This window comes from Microtus ochrogaster, chromosome 1 (genome assembly GCF_000317375.1).
Source record: "Microtus ochrogaster isolate Prairie Vole_2 chromosome 1, MicOch1.0, whole genome shotgun sequence".
Taxonomy (NCBI): domain Eukaryota; kingdom Metazoa; phylum Chordata; class Mammalia; order Rodentia; family Cricetidae; genus Microtus; species Microtus ochrogaster.
Window position 1 is genome coordinate 113,314,104 of NC_022009.1, and position 26,598 is coordinate 113,340,701.

At 46.7% G+C, this 26,598-nt stretch overlaps 1 protein-coding gene across 1 annotated transcript in view; it reads right to left on the minus strand.

The window, feature by feature from the left end:
• Positions 1-15,671, minus strand: part of Rarres1 (retinoic acid receptor responder 1) — a 32,372-nt gene extending 16,701 nt beyond the window's left edge. Inside the window, exon 1 of the mRNA XM_005344083.3 lies at positions 14,824-15,671. Coding sequence (XP_005344140.1) covers positions 14,824-15,078 — 255 coding nt within the window. The 5' untranslated portion in view covers positions 15,079-15,671. The remainder of the gene's footprint in view (positions 1-14,823) is intronic.
• Between the last annotated feature and the right edge of the window lie 10,927 nt (positions 15,672-26,598).

Sequence of the window (26,598 nt, forward strand, 5' to 3'; positions counted from 1 at the left end):
TCTCTCTCTCTCTCTCTCTCTGTGTGTGTGTGTGTGTGTGTAGGTCAGGAGATAACTTATAAGAGGTGGTTCTCTCCTTCTACCATGTGGGTCAGTCTCAGGGATCAAACTTACAAGTCAAGTGGTTTCACTTCTGTAAACAAGCTTGGTTGCACCAACTGCACAGGATGTGTGTTTGATCACCCGCAGGCAGGAGGTACTTAGGCAGGAAGTACATCAGGATGTATGCTTACCTCTGATTGGACGAAGGCAGGAAGTACATAGCCCAGTAGGTTTTGCCTGTAGGTTTTGCCCAATGTAATTTGGAGTCATACTCTGGGAATGCTCAGTATGGATCTGGTCAGTATCCATAGTCTTGGCCAGGATTTAAAAAGCTTGCTTTAAATCTGGCTCAAAAACTGTGGTAGTGGCCTTATTCTTACCTAGTTGGATTCACAGCAGCAAGCACTTCTACCCTAAGCCATCTCACCAGCCCCTAAACTACCTCCTGAGCTAGAAAAATGTGAAAACAAAGGGTTGGAGGTGGCACCTCAGGGGGAATGGTCAGAGCCCACAGTAGGCTCTAGGCCTTTAATGGCTTGCTGCCCTGGCTCTGAGTCCCTGCCTTCCACATGTGACCTTAAGGACCTGGCCATGGGCCCGGCATGTTCCCTGGGGTGCTGTAGTTTCTGAGTGCAGTTGTATCTGTGGGAGCCAAAACTTCCCTCAGGTTTCCAGACGAGAAAGGGGTGTCAGAGATGGAGGGCGAGCCCCTTACAAGAAGAGGAGGCAGAAGGAACCAAATCAGATCGGAAGCATCTGAAGTGCGCAGGAGGACTTAGCAGAGGTGGTTGAAGTGTGGAAGTGGACAAGGTCCTCCAAGGATGACACAGAGAAAGAGAAGAGGCAACAGAAGCATCAGCCTTCATGGCAGTAACAAATGGCGGCTCCTGATTTGCCAGACGGAAGCCCTCTTGAGGGGCTTCCTTATTCTTAAATAATTCTGCACATTTAATTTATTTCTGTTGTGGTTTGCTTGAGACAGGGTCTCCCTTGCAGCCTCGACTAGTCTGGAACTTACCATTTAAAACTCACAGGGATTCATCTGTCTCTACCTTGAAGCGCCCTAACTAAGGGTAATAGGGGATTTAAGGTCATATTTATATTGCCAGATTGTTGGAAACATATGAAGTCAGGTGAGGTCGATAAACTATTGTTAGGCAGGAGGGGGGGAGTGACAACCTGACCAGGCTCATCAAGGCTCTGAATGTCACACCTAACCCATTGTGCTCCACGAGGAAGAAGAGAGACTACACTTAAGGGCTCCACATAAGCAGGTCACTAGTTGACAAGGACACAGGAGCCTTGTTTCTACTGGCGGCTTCGAGCAGGGGCAGAAGTGGGGTTTATGAGCACGAAAATCACAAGCATTTGTTGCCAAGTTACAATCAGAAATTTCTCCAATCAGGAATCAAAGACTAGGGACTTTCCTTGTGTGTTCCATCATTATCAAGCAACACAGAATGTGAGTCCAACCAATCAGATTCATTTGTTCTTTCTGTTGTTCGGAGGAGTAGCCATAATGTCTCGGAGAACTAAGGGGCATAACAGACTGTTTCTATTGTCTAAAGAGGAGGTTAGTCAGTCACTGGGAAGTTTCTACCTCCCCAGGACTTGGAAACCTGTGCTTTACTTCACCCTACAGATAAAAATGGGGTCTGAAGTCAAAATGGCAGTTACTGAGGACCGGGTGCTTTTGCTTGATCCCTTCAGAATCTGAGCCAGTCCCTCTCTGAAATGTTTCTTTCTTTGCTGTTTGAATCTTCTCATTTTAAATAGGCACCCGTGAAAGCTTCTACTTTTCATCTCAAATAGGATTTTAGTACTTTATCGTGTATCAAGGCTCTCACTCTTATCTAATCTCCCCAAAGCCTCCCCGTCTTCCTTACCCCGAGTCACAAGCTGCTTTGCTGGCCCGTGTGAGATAAGCCCCACAAGGCCAGGCCACCTTCATCTTGAGAGATTTGACGCTCACTGTCCTTGATTGGCAGCCCGTGCTCTTCAGTATCCCTGACTCCAAGATTACAGAGGGTCTGCCTTACCCCAAACCCTGTGCTAGGTGAGGGAAAAGCAGACAAAAACAATACCATTGTCTGCCCTCGGGAAGCCTAGAGCATTAAGGACTCATATATGCCACTGTAGACATATTTATCTGATTTAAGTTGACTTATGGGCTTTGGAAGACTAGGATCCAATCTAGGGATCTGGAGGTGACATTTGAATTCAACTCTGAAGACAGACGAGGAACTGGAGGGAGTGGGTGAGGGAGGAGAAGATTAAAGGGCCTGAGGAGAACTGGAGGACAGAAAGTCTAGCATCAGTGCTTGAAACAGCTGACCAGGTGGGTGAGGGCTGCCCTGCAGGTTACTGTGCACATGACTTGGGGTGGGGGGGCTTTAAGAAGGTCCTTGGCGGGAGAGCAGAGATGGATACCCACAGCAAGGAGGGAGGATAGGACAGAATGCCGAGAGTGAAGGGTGCTTCCTGAGGGGACAGGAGGGACTTGAGCCAAGGCAGGGATCCCAAGTGTGGACAGAAATTCTTGCTGGATTGATACAAGCCCCATCAGAAGGTACAAAAAAGGGGGCTGGAGAGATGGCCCAGTGATTAAGAGCACTGGTTGCTCTTACAGAGGGCCCAAGGCAGTTTCTTTATTAACCAATGAAATCAACACAAAACAGAAGACCCTCCCACATCACAAAGTGACTTGGCACGGGTGCCCCACCCCAGAGCTTAGGTCTACGTTTTCATTAGTTTTCTCATTGTTAGAGTGCCTAGAACCAGGACTGCGGGAAACACAGTGCAAGGTTTTGAACTTAGGCCCCTCTTGGTCGACTGACCCCTCCCCCGCCCACCACACAGTCTCTCTGCATCTTACATAAGAGGCTTCTACATCTGTGATATAAAAAAGTGAGAACATTTAATTCATTTTGAAAGAGCAGAATCCAATACCGTGCAGAGGCGAGCCAGCCCCAGCTTTCCCACCACGGGGAGTAGACTGCAGGGAAAATCTGAGTGTCTAATCTGAGCCTCCCATGCCACCCAAAATGACCATCTGCAGAACAGATGAGGATGCTGTGCCACTTTCTTAGACACAGCCAGAGTGCATTATTCCCACACTTTCCAGAATAACGTTCTTTGCTAAGAAAAGGCAGACAAAGCAAGTGGCCATGTGACTACAACACAAAGGAATTAGCAGGGGCTCTTTGTAGTTCTGTGAGAAAGGGGAGTGTATGTGCTACAGCCTAGGACATAATGCCTTACCATCTGGACCATTAGTGCCATAGAGTTTATATTGAATCCGGGCTTTGTGCACTTGGTTTGTAGAGCCCTTAGTTCCTGCTCTTTCTGGATGTACTGTCCTGGCTTCTAGGAATTGCTCAGTGCCTTGACTTTGTTGGGCTTGACTTGCAGTCCTTTGGGAGGGTTAGGGGCTACTTTCAAAATTCTGTTTGAGAAAACATGCAATGAGGTGCCTTCAAAGAGCTAGATTCATTACCCTACACCTATCTTTCTTTTTTGGGGGGGTAAGCAAAAGCTCCTCAGATCCTTATCAAATCAATACCATGTGTTCATTTAGTGTTTATGTATAAAGCATCTTTAAGCCACTGGGAGGGAATGAATTTATGTCTGTACCTATTACAAACAACCAGATCTATCTATCTATCTATCTATCTATCTATCTATCTATCTATCTATCTATCATCTACCTATCTATCTCTACCTATCATCTATCCATCTACTATCTATCTACTATCTATCTATCTATCTATCTATCTATCTATCTATCTTTCTATCTATCTATCTATCATCTATCTACTGTCTATCTATTATCTATCTATCTATATATGTCACCCATCCATCTATATATATCTGCCACTCTCATTCTGTGCTTCTCCCGACTTCCCATAGATCCTGTGTAGAAACTTATATCACAAAGCCTTGAAGTAGATATTTCACTATTGCCATTTTATAAATGAAGAAACAGGCAACTTGTCCCAGAACAAAGAACTGCCCTGTCAAGAGCTGTCAGTTGTAACATATGACCTATCCTCAGAGCCCATCCTCCCAAGACTGCAAACACAGAGGCTGCAAAAGCAGGTGTCAGCAGCCCCTTCCAAGAAAAGGATGCCAGCTAGCCTGCTGCTGGTGTGTGTACGAGGGAGCGGTGGAATGGATCCTTGGCCTGAGGTGGACTTTGTACGGTGTCTGCAAGCCAGATCCTGTAGATAAGAACCTTTCTCTGGGAGACACTGGCCAAGGAGGACCTCTGTACTAATTTGCTAAGGTTTCATAGTAAAGGATCACAAACTGGGTGTCTCAAAACAACAGGTAGTTGGTAGTAGGCGGAATTCACCGCTGCCTCTTCCTGGCTCCAGGCGTTGGATCCCATTCCCTGACATCCCTGACTTGCAGCTGCATCGCTCCAGCCTCTGCCTCTGCCTTTAAATGGTGATCTCTCCTCCTCTGTCTGTCCCTTTTCATGGCCCTTTTAAAAGAACAACAGTCACTGGATTTAAGGCTCAGGTTAATATAGTAGTACCTCATTGTCCCTCAATTACATCTTCTGGAACCCTCTTTACAGTAAGGGAGCATTAACCAGCTGGATGAAGACTTGAACAGACCCCTTTGGAAGGATGTGATACAATCCCTAACAGTTCGGATGTAAAGATACCCTGGGACGGTAGAAGGAGCCTTGAAGAGAGACTTTTGGATACATTGTGAATGGAAGCAAACTCAGCATAGGTGTGGAAAGTGTCAGAAAAGAAAAGGAACGAGACAAGCAAGAGACAGAAAAACTGCTCCAGACAGGCAGAGTGCGAGCCAGTGCACAGGAGTGGCCCGGATCGAGCGCTGGCACATCAAAATGGGGTAGACTTGGGGTTAAGGTCACAGTGCTGGGCAGGGGCCAGCTTAGAGGAGGTCTCTTACATGGACTTTATCCTGGTATCGTGGTTGCTCACCAGCATGCACTAAAGGGGCTTGCTAAAACACCGTGTGCTGGGCCCACCCACCAAGTATTAATTCAGGCAGTCTGGGGCGGGGTCTGAGAACTTGTTTTTTTAACCAATTCCATCTGCTATCAATGCTGCTGGTCCTAGGACCACACTTTGAGAAGTTCTTTCTCACTGCTGCGTGGAACCATAGAAGTTCTGAGGGATAAGAAGTGACAAGTAGCTCCTTCAGTAGTGAAGCTGAGGCATCAGCAGGGTCAGTGATATAGAAGACTCATTTCAAACTGTGGTCAGTGTAAGCACCCAGCGTCTCCAGAGAATCAAACTATGATACTTCGGAAATCCAGGTGGCAAAGCCACCCTCTGCTTCAGCAGCAACTGATGGGCTATAAACCTAGTGTGGGCTATTTTCCAAGAAGGGATATTTGCAAGTGGCAGTCTGAAATGAAATTATTTTTTTTAAAAGAAAATTTACTTCTTGCTTCCTGTTACATGGGTAAGTACCTTGCTTTAATGGAACGAGGTACTATCCCACGTAAGTAGCTGTGTGTAGATGTCTTAGTTACTTTTTTATTGCTATGATAAAGCACCATGACCAAGGTAATTTATAAAGGAAAGTACTTAATTTCCGGCTTCTGGTTCCAGAGGGTTAGCATCCATGGCCGCTGTGCTGGGAGGCCTTGCAGTAGGCAGGCAGGATTGAAGGCATGGTGCTAACACAAGGGCTTCAGCTTGATCCACAAGCAGAGAGAGCTAACTGGCAATGTGATGGCCCTTCTTCAGGTGAGATAAACCCTTGAGAATCTTAGGGTTCAAAGTTCTCTGCTCACTAGGGTCCTTCCAGACATCCCCATCCCAAGTTACAGGATCTCAATCCTTCCTGGTTAGTGGCCTTACTTGAATTGGACATTCTCAGAGGCTGGGGTTTGAGTTCTTGTTGTCATTCAGCCTTGTCATGAGGGCTTTGGTTTGCTTTTCTACAGCTTGAGCTCTCTGGCTGCCAGAGATTCTCTTTTAAGGAACATTTAGAAGCCTTTGGACTGTTTATGTACACCGGGAGCTGGGCAATTGTATAACTGGATTCATTCTTTCCAGTTGTTACCATATCCTGTGATGCTAGCCGTTGGTTATATCACAGAGCTCACTCTTTGGTTTTGCTAATTTATCCAGGGGCATTAGAAGCAGCCAGCCAGAATCATTATGTTCTTTGTCTTTTCACAAACTGTCAAGTTTTATGCATAGAGTCACTGAGTTCTTTGCTTCTCACAGTAAGTGAGTCAGGATAATCAAATGTATTTATCTCAGCTTGCTAATCAGTTCACACTGTAGACTTTCAGGGCTCTCCATGCTGCTGCTAGGAGAGGCTGCAGTCACTAGAGGTGTTGGAGAATTGGAAAGCTTATTTCAAAGACTTTTAAAGGGAATTTAGGTCAGGCATGGTGGGGCACATCTTTAATCTAGGCAGAGGCAGAGGCAGAGGCAGAGGAGGCAGAGAGGCAGAGGCAGGTGATTGCTGTGAATTTGAGGCCAGTCTGGTCTACACAGTGAGTTCCAGGGAAGCCAGGATTTTCTAGAGAAACCCGTCTCCAAAAGGGTTTTGGCATAACCAGGTAATGGTGGAACACACCTTTAATCCCAGCACTCCGAAGGCAGAGAGGCAGGCGGATCTCTGTGAGTTCCAGGCCAGCCTGGTCTACAGTGAGCTCCAGGACAGCTTGCCATTACACAGAGAAACCATGTCTTGGGAACAAAGAGGGTAGAAGGGGTAGGGCTATTAGAGTGGCTTACAGGCTGTAGTCCAGCTAGTCCAACAGTGGCTATCTCTTGAAGAAATCTGGTAGATGTAAGTCCATGGGGCTCCGTCTCTGCTCTGTTGGCGTCCCGAAGAATCAGGTTCTAACACCGGTGAAGGAATGCCTCAGCACCAGGGTGGATGGATTTGCCATTGAGAGTAAGGGCAAACAGGCAAAGTGAAATCTTCCTTCTCCCATGTCCCCTTAGCTGAGCTGCCACCAGCGATGGCCCAGATTTAGGGTGGGTCTTCCCACCTCAGTGGTCCGATCAAGGAATATCCCTCACATGGTACCAATGTCCAGCTGCTTGGGTTTTAGTTCATTCCAGATGTATTCAAGTTGGCAGCCAAGATTAGCCACTGCAGCAGCGTGTGTTTTAAGATCCTTAGGGGGTGCCTGAAAATGCAGTCAATACAAAGCTCCCTGTGTGGTATTTGTCATAACTGCATACCTGTGATACTGTCAATAAACTAGGCACAGGAATGGATTAAGAGTTCATCTTAGTTGTCAACTCTACTGGATTGAGAAATGCCTAGGAAATTGGTAGCGCACAGCTCTGGGTGTGTCTACAAGAATGTTTCTGGAGATGATTGGCATGTGGCGAAAGACATGGAGAAGAGAAAACACAGCCTGTAGGCCCCAAACGCCCTGAAAGCCCTGAACGCCCTGAACGTGGGTCTAATCGGCCAGGGGTGCAGATGGAACAAAAAGATGGAAGGAGGAGGAAGCTCATACATTGGATGATTTCTCTTCCTCTTAACCTATGGAACATTTTATTTAAAATTCTGAAAGAAGGCGAGTGACTATTTTTAATAGTAAATTTTGTTCTTTCATAATTCCACATGTACACTGTGTCCCGGTACATTATCTCCTGAGCAGGCATTCTTGCTTTGGCCGTTATCTGTGGACGAGATAGTTCAACCTTTGGCTCTGCCCTTGCTCAGTTACTCACTGAGACTTAAGCCTCAGATTGGGACCACAGCATCAGCACATTCTCTTCTTTGGCTGTCAGGTTCTGGAAGTGAGCAGCCGCTGGTTTCGCAGGTTTTCCATCCTGCAGGGGGCTACTGGGGGACTAACCTGCCTCTACCTGTGTAGGTCCATGTAATAAAACCCCACTTAAATTATATGGACACTCTCTTGGTTCTGTTCCACTAAAGACCCCTGGCTACTAGGAAATAAAATGGCTTCAACACAAGCCCTGTAATTCTGCGACAGTTGATCTGATAACCAGTCTAGCTACTGAGTGACTAGCTGGAGGGTAGCATATACAGTGTGGATACACTAGACACTTGGGTGAGTCACATACAGGGCAGGGCAGAGCGGGCTAGCATGAGATTTCATACCATCAGGGTGGCATGTATTTTAAAACTTAGCAATCTTATTTATTTATGAAAATGTCCACTTCGTATTTCTGTTATCGACCACCAGTAAGAAACCACAGAGAGCAAAAACCACCGTGGCGGAGGCAGTGCTATATATAGCGCTGGTATGTGCATCAAGAAGTAAAAAGCACACGTTCTAAGCACGGCTCTATCAAATCACTTCTTCTTTTCAGTGAAAGCTGCTCATCTTCAACCACAAAGTTATTTTCATCCTAATGGATCGGAGCTGTTTCCCTCTGTTTCTGGGGCAGAATCTGCTTAGGCTCCACCCAGTGGCAGGTTTCTTCTGTGTTGCTTTGTCTCCGAATCATTGTACAAAGCATTGAGCCGGGAGGTATAAGTATTAAAGAGAAGCCAAGGAACTAGAAGACAAACGACAGGTATTTATCTATCCCGAGAGCACAGTTCGCAAATTCAACTCCCTGTTTAAATTCGTTTGCAACGCAAGAACCTGAGTGATAAGACACCCAAACGTAAGGCTCACGTGTGAACAGAAGCCCTGTGCTCCAGCAAAAATACTCCCTCCGTTCTCCTCTCTGCCATTGCTTGTTAAACCCTGTCCCCCTCCTTTAGTTGGGCCATGGCTGAGGACTTTCCACATTTTTCATGCTGGGGTGGTGGGCGAGTGAGAAGCAGGTTACACTGTCGCGCTCAGAGGGCTTCCTGTCTCCCCTCTCATTGCAGTGGGACCCACTGGTCTAACATTCTGCTTCTAAATGTCCCCTTCATCTTCATATTTGGTGAGAAAAGATAAATGTCATGCTATTCCAAAAAAAAGCAAGCATCTCCACTTTATAAGGTTACTTGTATGAGTCAGGCTTGCTTGGAGAAAAATAACTCATTTGTAAATAAAAATTGTTGGGCCATTCTTAGGTTCTAGACAGAGTGCATATTATATTATGCCCTGCAATTATATTAGTGCATTTCCTCCTTTCAGGCAAGGGCAGATAAAGCAAACTGAGCTCATATTACAGAAGTTGTTCACATTCGTAACAGGCCACAGCCAGTGGAGTACTACCATGGTTTCAAGAGCCAGCAAAGGGAACAAGGGCAGCCGTTTCCCAAGGACCTTCAGTACTTGGCAGGGTGGGAGGTACTTTCAGGGGGTCATTCATAATCATTATCATGAATAATCTTTATATATCGTGAATAACCATAATACACTGTAATCATTATGATGAAATTACCCTCCGTTATTCTGGAGACAGGAGACGTGACACTGCTGGCTGGGAGGAGAAGAGACAGGACCATAAGCCAAGGAGCTCAGCTGGTACCAAACAGGCAAGGGAATGGGGCTTCGGCTGAACCTCCGGGGCAGTGTGACCCACTGCAGACCCCTGACCTCTAGAACTGCAGGTGAATGTATCTCACGTGTTGAACCCACGAGCATTATGGTAATGTGTTACGTGAACATAGGAAGAAATATAGAGAATTAGTCGTGGTCCCTAATATAATGTTTGCTGTGGACATGGACATGTGTTCTTGATGTGACCATGAATTTGCATAGATCTTCTTTACAAGTACACACAAGATTCTCTTTCACAACTTGATTTTAGTGGCGATGATGATGATACCTTATGCAACCATAACAAATAAACCAAATGGACACTTGTCAGGGCTCCTAGTTGTAACCAGTGTGGGGTTGGCTCTCTAAAATATTCTCCGGATGACTTGCCCCTGCCCTGGCTGTATGCATGCATGGAGTGACTCGCTGCTTAGCAGTCACTGAAACTGTTCATCTTTTAGTATTAAAAATTAATCTTTGGGGGATTGAGTATTTGCATTCAACTTCCAGTGGAACCGTTAAGAGCCTTAAAGGAAGGCTTTAGGGACGACACCCAAGAAGATCAACCTGCCCCCGGCCAGTAGTCTTTACTTGGGGCATTGCTAATACCATGTGATTACAAACACCCTGGTCATACACGTGGAAAACCAAACGTAAAATGTTGTGGACAGGACTATGAACAAAACCAACTTGCTACAGAACAATTGAGGGCATTCCTATTTGCTGACTCATCTGGGTTCAGTCACTTGGACAACTTGGGGCAAGGGACAAGGAAAATCACACCCAGGTTTTATACTGCTGGCAGTCCCTGCCAAATACTGGACCCGGATCCTTCCCTCTAGGAGCTGGTGTGGTGGGCAAAGACTGTAGTCTGTCTGAGTCTCTACAGGCCAGGCCAGAAGTGTGCTACTTTGTGTGTCCCTGTGCTTTGTGCTGTGAGGTTTCCTCCTTCGGCAGCTTGCAGCCCTAATGACAGCATGGCCCTACAGAGCCTCTGATTTGACTGCTGTCTCATGAAGGACCTAAAAGTTAAGGTTTTTTTTTTTTTTTCAGGGAAAGAAAACCTGACTTTGTCTTACTATTTTATTATCTTTCGTATGCATTGCAGCCTCTTTGATTCCCCAATTTTTGTCTCCGTGTAATACGTCCTACATAATGCATTGCTTTCCTATTCTTAATGATTGACTCTGAATTATTGACATTAATGGAGAGAAGGGTTCAAGAAGAGTCGTAATTGGGTGTCTAATATTGTACTAAAGTGCTCCGTCGGCTGAGAAGCGGTGCGTTTCTTTCTCAGTGGAGTGCATGCACTTGGCCCAGGGGACGAATTCTGCTCCTGCTTCAGGCCCGCGGTAGTCTCAGTCTCATCCTGAGAGCAGCAGCTGCTCTACCTTCTGGCCTGACAAGCAAGGTCTGACTCGCCTCCAGGCCGGCTATTTAAGATGCACTTACCACCTGATCAGGCACCGACTGTTGGGTGAGCTGTGAAGAACAGGTATAAAACATGAGTCCAACCCGCTGACCTAGTTTGCATCCTATTGCTGTGATAGAGGCCCTGACCAGCTTGGGGAGGAAAGGGTTTCTTTGGTTTACACTTTCCTATCATGGTCTATCACTGAGGGAAGCCAAGATGGGAACTCAAGCAGGGCAGGAACCTGGAGGCATGAACTGAGGCAGAGGTCACGCTGCTTTACTGACTCCCTATGACTGTCTCAACACCCCCTTCTTCTTATATGCACCCCAGGGCCACCTGCCCAGGGTGGCGGTGCACCCAGTGAGCTGGACTCTCCCACATCAATCATTGATCCAGAAAATACTCCCATAGGCTTGTCTACAAGCCAATCCGATGAAGACATGTTCTCAGTTGAGGCTTCTTCTGACCAGACTTGTGTCAAGATGCCAAGAAAACTAACTAGCACACTCACAAGGTCCAAGTTCAGTGCTCTGGACAGAATAGACTGGGTCGTCTCTTCAACTCTTGCTGTGTGAGCAAACCACGATTGTGGAAGAAGCAGGGGAAAGGCTGGAGCAGAGGACTCGGTACCTTATCCTTTCTACGCGCATACCCCACTGGCCGCAAACCAAAGATGGAAACCGAAGTGATGTGTCCTTTCTTGCTAGAAAGACCCCATAACGCTCCAGTTAAACAGCCCGATGTCAAAACTACTAGTTTTTATTGGAATAGAGCATGGGCAATCCCCTCCCCCAACACACCTTGCCCAGCTGTTTGAATTGTGTCTGGTCCTGGATGGGAATGAGACCCTGACCGATTTCCAAACAACAGCTGATTGCTGAATAAGGTGGCTTTCTTAGGAAGTATGTGCCCACAGAACTCTCCTCAAGTCCACGCATCTTAGTGACAGCAAAGTGTCCAGGAGTAGAGAAACCCACGGGCCTGACCCTGGACACCCAGAAGCCTAAGAACCTTCCAACACCATGGGGGATCGGCTCCGCTCCAACTGTGATCCTGCGGCTGGGCCACATTGTAGCAGGAAAGTAAACATTTTTTGGCCATGGAATGGTAGTGTATGACCAAGAACAAGGTGACATCGGGTAGGCATAGCAGAGAACACGGGACAGCACCGTGAGGTCTCATCTTCAATCAGGAGCCAGAGACTTGCACTTTCTTAAACCATAATCTACAGTGATTACTGCATTTGACCACAAGAGGGCAACAGTGTTTCTAGAATGAGGACTCCTGAGGTCTAAGAGAAACAAGGAAATCTCCAGGCTGAAAGACGTCTTTAAAATCTGTTGGTCCCCTGGCTTCCAGTTTTGTTTTGTTTGTTTGTTTTGTTTTTAGACGAAGTCTACATCAAGAATTGCATCCATTATCATGGCCTGGTTTATGCACATAGATTTGGACCACAATGGGAAACACCTCTCTTGCTTTTGCCATTCACCCTCATGGTGTATGGCCCAAGTCATTTCATTACATAAGACATTGGAGGTAGCTCAGTGGTTGAACATGTGCCTAGCATGTATGGGCTGTGGGCTCAATCCATGGAGCCGAAAATTAAAACAACTGGGCCCTCAGCAAATGATCTCATAACTTGCTAATGGGCCCTTACCTCGAAAACCAGACTTAGTTCCAGCCCCTCACGTTAAAAAAAAGGAGTATAGTCAGCCCTAAATGAAGAGGGATCCCTATGAGTTATACTTCTCCCGCTCAGGCATCCATTTGCTCCCCCTGGCTCAGGACCAGGTGAAGGACAGATGCAGCATGGCAGCCTAGTGCATTATCCTAACAAAGTGCCCACGGGATAGAGATTCTAACCAGAGGATGGCCATCTACCTACAGTAGATGAGTTCCCTGAGGGCTGCGGCTTCTCTTGCCATTGGAGCTCCTACAGCCACCTTTCTGGAAGCTGTCCCCGTCAGGCCAAGTTTGTGTCACCTAAGAGAGGTGGCTGAACACTTCAAAGCAAAAAGAATGCTAAAGACGCCTTCCTAAGGTTGCTATTCCACATCTGAAGTAAGGCCACCACATCCAGCTTCATGCCTAACACAAAGTGTTCAAGATTTAGGGACTGGGCAATGGGCTACCTCTAACTCTTATTTTGACACTTTGCCTGCTTTATCATATGACACAACTTTTATAACCACCCGGCATTGGCAGAATATGTTATTTCCGTCCTAAGTGGGGTGATAGCTGGAGAATACTTATATACAGGTCTCCAAGCCATGTGGCTCTTTGGAGGTAAAACAAGACCCAGTTTAAAGCATCAATACAACCTGCTGCAGACCCCAGGAAGCCGGCTTACTGCAATCCCTGGCCAGGAATCAGCCCCCATTCCCAGGCATTCCTCTTGATTCTGCCCCCCTCCCAGACATTTGCGTGCCCTTGTTAGATGTTTATCTCTCCAACACTGGCCTGCTTGATCATCTTTAAGGGTGGACCTTTCTTCAGTAGCCTTTTAAGGAAAACAATTTGACTAGAGTCATGGCGGAAATTGGTTCTTGGCACACTGACCTCTTTTCCTTGGCTCCCGCAATCACATAAATGTTAAAACCAGGGAGCTCAAGGGTGGTTAAGAGGAAGCATACGTCAGGGAATTGTTTCTTGGGCTGATGTCTTGGATCCCATGTTTTAGTTACTCTCACACTCGCCACTTGCAACGAAGTAGGGTCTCCTTAAAGTTCCGGAACACTGCTATAGATAAGCCATACCAGAGCTCTCGGTGAAGGTTTTAAAATTGCATTTGTTTATTACGTGTGTTCATGTTTGCCATAGCAGGCGCATAGAAATCAGAGGACAACTTGGGGGAGTCAGTTCTCTCCTTCTGCCCCCAGGGCAGAGAACCTAAGTCACCTTACCAGGCTTGCCAACAGGCACCTTTACCCAGCGGCCGCCTCTCTCACCCTCTTTATGATTTCTGAAAATCATCTTGGAATGCAGGAAAATCCCTGGTCTTTGAAAACTGGTATGCTTTGTCAGTCTGGGTGTTTTGCTTTGTTTTGTTTTAACAGAGAAGTCTCCCCCGGATAACCAGGGAGGCTGCCTTCAGGGCTCCTCTTTCCTCCAGGAGAGGAAGACGAGCTCTTAACGTGACCTCCTTTTTCTGATAAACTAGTAAAGACTGGAGCTTAGGTGGGGCGTGTCCCTGAGACAGTAAAGGTTTTTGCTTGCAAACAATCACAATAGTTTGCCTTTTCTAGAAATAAAGAGCTGACGGTCCAAAGGGCGGTTCACATCATCCGATCCCAGACAGAGAACAGTCGTTACCGTCCTACTGATTTAAATCTTAACGCTCAGAGCTACACACGATTTAGGGCCGCGGGACTGTGGCTTTGTGTAACATCCGGGAAAGCTGCACTGCCTTTGGGACTCTGCATTTTAAAAGGAAACTTTTAAAATCTGTTTGATGAAGAGAGCCATACAGCTTCGCTCACACAAATCCACACCTACAGTCACAGACTGCTGCGACCCTATCACTCGCTCGTTAGATCAGGACGACGCTAGAACAAGGGGGTCACTGCGCAGGCCTAGAGGAATCTTACACAGTAGTCTTCAATTAACAACCAAACAGGACAGAACATCAGAAACTTGTCTGCGACATTGAGAGTTGGCTTAGACTTTGGACACACCTCCCTAGCCTTTGGTAGAAGCCACAGAATTTAAGCCATAGGTTGGTTGGGTACGCAGTGTGCATCCCAACAGCCACCCATGCTGGGGGACCCTCACCAGGGACTGTTCGTGAGACCCTTTCCTCAGTTTCCCCAAACGTCCCTATAGCATGTAAAGTATGTCTGGCCTCGGAAATGTGGGAAAGGCAAAGGCGGCGTTTGAGGACTCCGCGGCCCTCGAACAGCACGATCTGCACCGTGGTCCCCGCGCGTGTCCCTCCGCATCGCGGCCCACTCACCCTCGCGCGGCCCTCCTGCACCGCCGCCAGGACCCGCAGCGCGCTGGGCGAGCCGGCTTGGAAGTTGAAGAAGTGCAGCGCAGCGTGCGCCGCCTGCTGCAGGATCCCTCGTGGCAGCCCCGCCGCCGGGGGCCGCGTGGGGACATCGGTGTGCTCCCGGTCCCGGGACGCCACGGCAGTCGCGGGCAGCGCGAGGCTCAGCAGCAGCCAGAGGCTCAGCAACAGCGCGGGCTGCTGGGGTCTAAGAGGCTGCATGGATGCTGACGGCGGGGGCCAACGGGGCTGCGTGGATGCGGGAGGCTGGCGTGGAGCTCCCCGAACCGGCTCTGGATGCTCGCGGAAATAGGCCGCGGCGGCCACTCCCCTCCGCCCCCGGTCGCCGTCCTGTCCAAGCAGAAGGACCAGAAGGCGCCTCCGGGAAAGCGGGTCACAAAGGCGGTGAGAGGGGTCAGAGGGCAGTGGCACGCCTCTTCGATGGCACACTCCTACCCTAGCTCTGGGGACCTGGCTTTGTCGCCTGCAGCTGCTGCGATTTCACAACTGTCTGACTTTAGAGAACCCACTCCAAAGGTTAGCTGCAGGCCAAAGAGGAGAGAGGTGACAGGGATGGGCTGCCTCAGGCCTTGGTGGGGACTTAGAAGAGGAAGCTGAGAACAGGGAAAGTGTGCTGAGGTTCTGAGCAGGTAATGAACACCTGCAGGTCAGCCTGGAGGCGAGGTAGGGAGGACCGGTGGTGGACAGCAGAGCAGAGGTTCTGAGAATCAAGTGGATTACTTAATGCTGGTGAGAGGCCTTGAGCTGGAGCCAGATTCTAGTGCTGGGAGATGGATGCAATGTGACAGTGAAGGCAAGAGGTGGCTGCTGTTTCTTTTTTTTATTTTTATATTATTTAATTAAAAATTTCCGCCTACCCCCCTCCTCCCATTTCCCTCCCGCTCCTCCCATCCCCCTTCTCCTCCGTCTGCAGTCCAAAGAGCAGTCAGGGTTCCCTGACCTGTGGGAAGTCCAAGGTCCTCCCCCCTCCATCCAGGTCTAGGAAGGTGAGCATCCAAACAGACTAGGCTCCCACAAAGTCAGTTCATGCAGTAGGATCAAAACCCAGTGGCATTGTCCTTGGCTTCTCAGTCAGCCCTCCTTGTCAGTCACGTTCAGGGAGTCCTGTTTGATCACATGCTCCATCATTCAGCTGGCCTTGGTGAGCTCCCAATAGATCAGCCCCACTGTTTCAGTGGGTGGGTGCACCTCACGCGGTCAGGATACCAGAAAATGGAAGGATCTCCCATGCTTTGGATTGGGAGGATCAACATAGTAAAAATGGCAGTTCTACCAAAAGCAATCTATAGATTCAATGCAATCCCCATCAAAATCCCAACAAAATTCTTCACAGATTTTGAGAGAACAATAATCAACTTTATATGGAAAAACAAAAAACCCAGGATAGCCAAAACAGTCCTGTACAATAAGGGTACTTCCGGTGGCATTACCACCCCTGATTTCAGACCCTATTACAGAGCTACAGTAATGAAAACAGTTTGGTACTGGCACAAAAACAGAGATGTTGACCAGTGGCTGCTGTTTCTAAACAGAGGGGGGGGGGAGCGCAGGCCCCTGGGGTCCTAAGAGATAGCTCAGCGAATAACAATGCTCTTGTCAGGCCTGAGGACTAGCCTGTCTTCCCGGGACAACCACCCACCCACCTAATAAGCAACAAATTAGATAATAAGTGAAATGTAAGAAAGAGACAGAAAATGAGAGAATCCAGGACAGCTAGAGATACTCGGGGGTCTAGCCCACCTTATCAGCGGTGGTCACCCCTCTGAAAGGGCCAAAGAATGGTTGAGACCCAGTTTGTTAAATACTGCTTGCGATGCTGGGGGAAACCTGACCGGGAAAGAGGGTGGTTGGATGGGTAGCTCCTCTGCTGTTCTGACCTGCAGCCTACTGCCTGCCATCTGCCCTGGACTCCAGCACTCACAGATGGGATTCTGGAGCTAGCCTTTCTACAGCATCACGTCGCAAGTCACATGGACAGCGAGCAACCATCCAAATGGCACTCCATCCTGTTGCCCATCTTTGCACTGTCTTTCCTCCTGCAGATCTGTGAAAGACCTGGGTCATGGGCAGAGGAGGATGAGCAAGCAGACAAACATCTGGAGCACACCTAGGCAGGTGGGGCACAGACAGTCAATCAGGTCAAGAGGCCGTGTCTTGTGTTGTTTGGAATAACATGCTTGGCAGAATATTGAACCCAAAGATAGAGGTTTAAGCTGGGTCAGGACTAGAAGTCGTATCCAGAGGGGACAGCAGAATCATTGGGGCAGATGGTCTTTGATCTCTGGCCTCTGCCATGAAGATACTTTGGGTTCATGGGAGACTTCATGGTGTCTCCACCCAAAGCACACAGTGGCTGTAATAAAACTCCTTGCTTAGGAATAAAACCCTGAATTTGGAGTGTCCAGCACCTACCCACATTGTCCCACACTCTACAAGGGAAGCAGGCTGCTGCCAAGTCACTAGCCACCGTCTTCTGAACTAAGGCTAAGGACTGCGAAGCAAATTCTCTCTGAAGGATGAACTGGAGACAAGTAAGATTCATCCCAGAGAGATGCCGTGGGAAACAGAAGGTTCATATTTTTTTCTTCCACCAAGAGAAGATTTCAAAGAAACTAGCATTTCATCTTAGTACTGCAGAACCCAAGTGGACAGAGTCCTGTCCAGTAGTTTTTTTTTTTTCTGGTGAAAATGTTATATCTGCACTAGATATATGTAACTCCAACTATGCTTCAGATGTGTCAAATGCAGTTGAAGAACTGAAATCCTAATTTAAGCTGATTTAAATAGACTTAACTATTTGTGGCTAGCGTTGACTGTATTTGACAGTTGAAGAACTGACTTTCGGTTGCAACATTTCCTTTACTAAAATGGCAGGTGGTATTTTGGGAGGCCGTGATTTAGACATGGTGCTTGATGTTTTCTCTTACAGGATGCTCTTCTAAATCTCTGCAGTTTGATGGAGAACACTGGGAGCCAGAGAGGCTAAGCCACTCACTCCGGGTTTGCTTTACCTTCTGAACAGGGAAGGAGGTCAGGTCCACTCCAGGCACTGGCTCATCTCTTCCACCACTGCAGGCATTACTAGGGTTGTTTGGGTCAGAACCTGAGCCCTGACAGTCTCACCAAGTGAGGTGTGGCCGCTTGTCACCAATATGCCAATTGCAGAGATAATAGTGAAAAGCAGGGAGAGTAATTTGATGTGGCCGCCTTGGGTAGAGGAACAGATTAAAGAGGTCTAGTGACCCCCAGATCAGTTGCCATGGTCCTGATGTAAGAGTTACGTTTGAATAGAGGGCAAGAGGTGTGGCTCACCAAGCAATCCTCTCCAAGGGGTGATGCTGCCCTTGGATTACCCATCACGGTCTCATTTCAGTCTGTCTGAAAGGCAGATAAGGTACCATAGCTGTGTGACATCTATTCTTGAGAGGCAAACTCCTCTGGTTGGTACCCAAGCATCATCCATTCCTTCCCCCGGAATGAGATTTCCTCTGGGAACTGTAATTCTTTGGGGACCACAGTTTCGATACTCAGAAACAAAGGGAGGGCACAGGTGTCTCCCTTTACAGCATTTCACTCTCGGCAGAACAGGAGACCAAGGGAGAATCAAAGGACTGAGCAGGCAAAAGGAACCAAGGGGAAGCGGGATCCTTTCATTTCAAGAGAAGAATTCTGGTGGAGACATTCAACAGAAAGGCTGTCTCTGGAGAAAGTCTTTCTGCCCGTCTCCTGCAGGGGGAAAGCTCTGTTGGGGCTCACAGGGACCTGGAAGGATGTGATGAAGTCTTCCCTTCACAGCTCAGGGAGCCTGAAATGGTGTAAGAAGCATCCTAAAACAACGTATATACAAATTCTCACTTGTTTGTGTTGGGGTGGGGGTGGGGTGGAGCCCTACGGTCCTGACAGTTCTCACACACACATTATCTCCTGGCTTTGTTTCATCTTTTCTGTTTTAGTAAGATTACACTGCTACAGCAAAAGTGAAAACTACGAGCTTCTCCAGTTCTGGCGAACCCATGAGCAAACTCATTTCATTTTACCAATTCTCATTTCTTAATTTATTTCGACTTAAAAAAATCGCTATCCTAATTTCTTTTGAAATACAGGGCAGATAAGGTGAGAGGCTTATGGACCCAAGGGTCTAGTAACAAGCCTACCTGGAGACGTGTCTTCATGAGTCTAAGGCGTGGTCCGGGAGAAGCTCACAGATGACAGATGAGCCTTCGGATACTCTGAGACGCAGCTAGACTAACAGAAACGCTATAGAAATGTGTACAGTTTCTATAGAGGACGGAAATATTAAGTTTCTTTTGCTCAGATTATTTGGTGATCCCACACCGAAGATCACAGTGGAGCCCGTGTTTGCGTACCCTGGCCCTGGATGGAGGAGCATCTCGGTGATCCCACACCGAAGATCACAGTGGAGCCCGTGTTTGCGAACCCTGGCCCTGGATGGAGGAGCATCTCCCAGCATCCGATGACTAAAAGGCTTTGTGTTTGCTAACCCTGGCCCTGGATGGAGGAGCATCTCCCAGCATCCGATGACTAAAAGGCTTTGCTAGGCAGCGTTGTACTCCACTTGGCTGTAGACATGGTACAATTCTTTTAAAATCCACATGTATTCATGCTTGAGGCCAAACATAATTTAAGTTGTATGGATTTCAGGAAAAAATGCTGCTCATTCAGAATTGACAGACCCCTTTGACATGGAATTGCCTACAGATGGTTTGTCTCACTTTGTAACATAATGAAGCGGAAATAGCCAGTAACACAGCCATCAGTTTTGGCATGACATGTAGCTAAGGAGATGGTGTCTCTAAGGCTAGGTCGTCTGATTCTGGTGAATTTGGCATGGCATTTTATTTTCTATCAGTCACTTAAGTACATTCGCCATTCGCCATTCCAAGAGTGAATTAACACTAGACCTTGTCATCTATAAACTGAAAAGTCAGATATGTTATTCCCTGGGACTACTTCATTTTTTTTTCAGCCAAAGAACACTGAAATACAGCTTGAAATAATAAGCTTTAGTATTTTCTAGCTAAGAATCTGGTATATTCATTACAGAGAGAATCACAGAAATAAAAAAGGACACCTCCCCCTCCAAGAAATAGTACCTAGAATTTTATGTTCTTCAAAGACAATTCTAAAGAAAGAAGATCATGACTATGTTTTAATATTCGCATGCATGTCCTTCATGGATTGGCTGATTTGGGAAACTATTTGTGATAGTAGTGTTTATAGATTAAGCCTGTGTAGATTATGTTATCAAGGTGAATCCAAGCCAGCCCTTCATACCACAGAGGAAGGTAACTGCCCACGTCCCATGGCCTAGATAGCAGCCATGGGTTAGAGAGTGCACGGTCTGTTTTTCTCCTTGCCATTCTTTCCACAGCGGGCATTACAGGGCATGTTTACACAAGTGGGGATAAACACACTCGGGACTGATAAGGAAATCATCTGGCTAGCAGGGGGATGACACAATCACCTTGGTGACTTAGGATACAAAGACTCCAGTGGGCTGAGTCTCTTTGAATGTAATGATACCGGTTAGGAAGCTAAGCAAGACGATCTGGATTGGCGGGGTTTCCGAAGAAAGGGCTAAGGGCAACTGTTCCAGACAGAAGAGGGGCTTGAGAGAAGTCGTTATAGGGGCATCAGGAAGGATAATAGTGAGGTCAGCTGGAACAGGGCCGGTAACTTCCTGAGGTAAAGGAAAAGTGGAACTCGGAGTTCCGCAATGGACACTGTCTGGCAGACGTCTCAAAGGCTTCTATGTACCTGGGCTGCAAGAGCTTACACAAAGTTAAGTCGATTCTGTGAACATTGAACTCCAGTTCCAGGGGATCTGATGTCCTCTTCTGGCTTCTAAGGGGCCCTTGCTCTCATGTGCACCTTGCTTCCCTACAGTTGCTCTGGTCTTGTTTAGAGAACAGAGGGCTTCAGTAGAACATTCTTTTGAAAAATTATGCAAATTAAACTAAAGTCTTAAGGGGAAAAAAAATACTTAATTCTTTTTCTGGTTCCAGCATTGCCGCGTCTTATAAACAAGTCCTGGGGTGAGAGCTAAGGGCAGCCACTTCTTTGGAGTTCTTGGAGTTCCTTGCCAAGCACAACACCGTGGCCTCTACCTGACTCCCGCCTGAAGGCCCTCGAGTCCTCTTTGGGGTGGTATAACGGGAGTTCTCTCTAGAGTCACAAAGCCAGCACATCTTAAAAAATTAGGGGGAGAATTAATAAGGGGAAGCAGATTTACTTCCAGTCTTGCCAAACCAGGGGGAGGGCCTGCTGGGTTCTTTCTGCCTTTTCTTGTAGTGTGAATCATAGCTGAAATTTTGTAGAAAAAAAATTAAACAAAGCTAGGAAATATTCATGCCTGTTTATTATAAACATGAAGCCTCTTCCTGGGAGATACGAATAATATTTGCCATAAACATTGAGGACCCATAGCCAATATTCCTTTCTGTGATGGCTGTTCTTGGTAGTCAACATGACCACATCTGGAATTAACTAAAACCCGAATGACTGGGTACACCTGTGAGGGACCTTTCCTTAATTAAATCACTTGAAGTAGGAAGAACCATTTTAAAATCTCAATCTTTGGGGTGGGAAAATCCACCTTTAATCTGGGCTACCCCTTCGGCAGGCAGCCTGTATAAAGGACAAGGAAGAAGGAAGTTTGCTCTCTCTGCCTGCTTGCTCTCTCTCTCTCCCTGGTAGGTCTTTAGAAGGCTTTAGAGCCTACTTCTTCAGGATTCTGAGATATCCTGATGGCCAGCTGAGCATCCAGCCTCGTGGACTGAACAACTACTAGACTCTTGGACGTTCCATTGATGTTGGACTAGCTGGACCACAGCCTGTGAGCCCTCCTATTAAATCCCCTTTCTATGTATAAATAAATAGATTCATCTGTAAGTTCTGCTCCTCTAGGGAACCTTAACAAATACAGATTTTCTTACCAAGAGTGATTCTAGAGCAACGGAAGTATAGGATGAATTCTTAAGTATATGGAACACGCTTTCCAGTTGCCAACAGCTACAGTGACTGAAGCCTCTCCTGGAAGCTCAGAGTGTGCGAAAAACCCATGGTATGAACTATTGTACAAACTTAAGGAGCTAAATGCATTTGATCATCCTAATTCACCCATTGTGAAAGACAATGAATTTGGTGACTCTGTATATAAAACTTCTAACAATTTGTGGAAAAATAAGAAAAATGATGATACCGGCTGGTTGCTGTTAGCATCTCTGGGTAAACTGACAAAGAAAAAGAATGAGCTCCATGATAACATTAAGCAATATCTAGCATTCCAGAATATGGTGAAGGACACTGAACTCAGTGATAAAATCAACCAGCTCCAGATGCTCATTGTCTAAAGGTTTCTAAATGTCCACTGGAAGATAATCGCTCTTCAGCAGCCATAGAGCTCAGAAAATCAAAGCGAAATCCTCATTGTAAGGTGGGCGGGATTACGGTGAAAATTGAAATCCCAGCCTTGGAGGGTGGAGGCAGTTAAAGTAAGAGCATTAACTGTTAAATGCTCTTTAACACCCACCCCTGACCTCTGAAATACTGCCTTCCCTATAATCCTTCAGTGTCTGCTAAATCAGCAACGACTTTCTCAGGGTCCACCAACAGTTGCCTCTAGAGCTATAACCAGAATTCAGGCTAAGCAGACGCCTAAAAGGGACCTGGGAAGTGTAGTCCACAAGTAGGTACATTCCAATATTCATTAGCTTAATGAATTCGCTAATTCATTCAAGCAGAAGCCTGGGGAAAATGTGTGGGAATAGATTGTAAAGGTGTGGAGTCATTGGGGGAAGGAACAGGAAAAGAATCAGGCTGAGTTTGATATGGGCCTACGGAATATAGAAGCTTATATAGAAGCTCACACAGTCAAAAGGATGTTAAATTTTTATTTAAACGACTGGCTGAAGCAGTTTTCAAAAGATGGCCTGCTGAAATGGAGCTGGAGATGCCCGATATACCTTAGCTTGGTGTGGATGAAGGGGTTTTAAGGCTCAAGAAAGTTGAAGTGCTAGAATGGGCACACTGCAGAAACCTAATCCTCCACACTGGGAAGGCTGAGAAGACGCACCCTTCCCTAGTTCTATAGGACACACAATGGTGAGGGGGCACCAGCATGAAGACCTCTGTTGTCCCCTTCTCTTTGTGTCAGACCTTAGAATTGGAGATACTGCTGCTCAGTTGGGTGAATTAAATGCAACAGGTTTAATTGGGTCCCAAAGTAGCAGGTGGCAGCCCTGAACTGCCAAAGGCAAGGTGATTGTAGCTATTGTAATGGGCAGCATGACAAAGTAATGTCCATAAAGGCCTGAGCCGTGAAGGCCAGCACAGGCAGAGGGAATTTTAGGGGGGACCGGCTCTTCCGAACCTGTGGTACTGGCTGATCAATCATGGTGTTTCCAGGCTTGAGGCAGAGAAGAAGCCTACTAAATTGTTTTGAGCTGTAGAAGTGGGAAAACTCTCAAATGAAAGGAAGGCTCCATTGGATCATGGGCAAAAGGGATTCTTGGCTCATGAACCAATTTCCAGACTTGAGCCAGTCTGTAGACCCAGAATCCCTTGAGTGGAGGGATGGCTAGATTATCCTGAGAAAAAACCTTGATAAAAGACCCAAGAGCTTTATTGTTACTCTTTCTCCAGTCCTTCCACAGAAGTACCTTATGGCCTCTTACGAGGGTAACTGGACACTTGGGGAAAGGAAACAATGAAACTTTCTGGGGTCTACTGGATATTGGTTCTAAATTGATGCTGATTCCGGAAGATCCCAAGAAACATTATGGCCTTCCATTTAAAGTGGGGTCTTATGGAGGTCAGGTGATTAATGGAGCTTTGGCTGAAATTCAACTCACAATAGGTCCGGTGGGTCCCTGAACTCATTCTGTGGTTATTTCCCCAGTCCCAGAATGTATAAATGGGATAGATATACTTAGAAGTTATTAGAATTCTCACATTGGTCCTCTGGCCTGAAGTGAGGGCTCTTATGATTGGAAAGGAGAAATGGAGGCCATTAGTAAGGTAATATCTTCTTTCTGCCAAAGGAAATAGTGACCCAAAAACAGGATCACATCCCTGGAGGAACTGCGGAACTTCGTGCCACCATCAAGGCCAGAAAGATGCAGCGGTGGTGGCTCCTACCACATCTCCTTTTAACTCTCCTCTCTGGCCACAGAAGACAGATGGATTATGGAGAATGACAGTTGACTATTGAAAACTCAATCAGGTTGTCACTCTGTTTGCAGCTGCTGTACCAGATGTGGTGTCGTTACTGGAGCAGATCAACAAATGTCCTGGTATATGTTATGTAGCTATTGATCTGATAAACACCTTTTTCTCAATACCTCTCCGCAACGATTACCAGAAACAATTCGCTTTCAGTTGGCAAGGTCAGCAATACACCTTTACAGTTGTACCTCAAGGATATATTAATGCTCCAGATCTGTGTCATAACCTAGCTAAGGGAACTTGGTTGTCTGCCTCTTCCACAAAATATCATATTGGTTCACTATACTGGCAACATTATGCTGATTGAACCAAGTGAGCAGGAGGCGGCAACCACTTTTGGACTCATTGGTAACACATATACCCCTATTCTCTGCCTCTTTCTGCTCTCCCCACTTCTTCTCTTTCCTTCCATAACCCACTAAATAAATATCCAATCTCATTCTACATGACATGCCTATCCATGTCTCTGTCCCTGCCTGGGACCAGCTGCCTTCAGAGACCTGTGGCATGGTCTCATGGTGTGCCTATCCATCTCGGTCTCTCACTTACCATCTGACTCCCTGCCTAGGCTCCCTGCCTAGGATCTGCTGGTCCTCATGGCCTGTGGACCACTTGGGAGCTCCCTGCCTGGAACCTGGCTGTCTTTGTGGCCCTCCGTGGTCTTATACCCGCTGCCGCCACTTGGGGACCTGCAGCATTTTATTTAAACCATTACAGATGCCCTTAAGCAAACAGGCTAAGGAAGGAATAGCAGCATCAAGAGGAGAGATTGGATCCAGATTACCACAAGGACACTGGACTACTTCTCCACAAGGGAGGTGAGAAAGATTATGTCTGGAGTACAAAAGATCCTGTAGAGCATCTCTTGGTGCTACAATGTCCTGTGATTAAAGTCAGCAGGACACTACAACAGCCTCATCCAGGCAGGATGACAAGGGGCACAGACCCTTCAGGAATGAAGGTATGGGTCACTCCTCCAGAGACAGAGCCAAAACCTGTTGAGGTGCTTGCTGAGGGTGGAGAATGTACAGAATGGGGAGTAGAGGAAGGAAGGTAGTTATTAACACCAGCTAAGGCCACGTGACCAGTTGCAGAACTGGAAATTATAATTGCTGTGAGTTTTTCCTCTCATATTTTGTTATAAATGTGTTTGTAAAGATAATTGTGTTTTCTTTCCTCTATGTCTTTATCGTGTAATGTAACACCAATTAAAAGAATATCTGTGGTTATCGTATTTAAGTTGAGGTACTGAAAAAAAATGTTCCTCAAGAGACATGGCCACCTACTCTAAATTTATAATGTGTTTGCAGTTGTACTAGGGGCAGTTATATCATGCTAGGTGTAATTATAACCTGGTTATTGTTTTCGTTTGGAAAATGACAAAAAGAGACAGGATTATGTGTCAACTTAACAAGGAGTGGTCTTGTGATGGCAATACCTGGTTGTCAACTTGACCACATCTGGAATTAACTGAAACTCTAACGATAGCATACCCGTGAGGGAGTTTATTTTTTTTCCTTATTTCAAACATTTGAAGTGGGAAGGCATATTTCAAATTTGGATCTTTTTATGTGGGAAGATGCACCCTTAATTCAGATTTTTTTGAGGTGGGAAGATCCACCTTCAATCTGGGCCACATCTTCTGCTAGCAGCCTACATAAAGGGCACGGAAGAAGGAAGCTTGCTCTCTTAGCCTGCTTGCTCTGGCTAGCAAGTCCGTTCCTTCCCTGGCATTGCAGCCTGCATCTTCAGATTCCAGCATACACTGAAGACTAGCTGAGACATTCAGCCTTGTGGACTGTAGACCACTCGATCCTTGGTACTTCTGTTAGTAAACACCATTGTTGGCCTGACAATTCAGTTACATATATAAATATTTTATGCTAAGGAGCAGTAAACCAGACTTAATGCCTGAAAGTGGATGACCTTGAGTAGAACTTCACCTGTTTTCCGGAGCTGCTCAAGACCTTCTAAAAGGACAGTTAACTTACAAGAAGCAAGATTTCCTTCCTGATATATGCATACTGCATAAACTCTTTTCCTTGAGTGTGTGGGAGACCTGTGTATATTATGGGATAGCCACTCCTTTAATAGCCTAAAGAACTCAGTTCTAACTGTGAAGGAGGAGGTCCCTCTGGTGGCTGGGAGAAAGTAAGCTGGTAAGGGACTGTAGGCAGCTTCAAGGACCTGTGGACAGTCACAAGGCAACATCAAAAACAAGCCACCAAACTCTGCCACCACCAAATAAGCCTGTCCAAAGACAGCTGTTTCTAGTGGAAAAAAGAATCCTAGGTCCCCGTTGACTGTGGTCTCTGAGACCTGGGACACAGAACAGGGTTCTGAGATAATAAGTACATGTTGTTTTAAGCGATTAAATTCATGATAGCAAGGGACTGGAGAGATGGCTCAGTGGTCGAGAGCACAAGCTACTCTCCCAGAGGACCAGGGTTCATGTCTCAGGACCTACATGGTGAC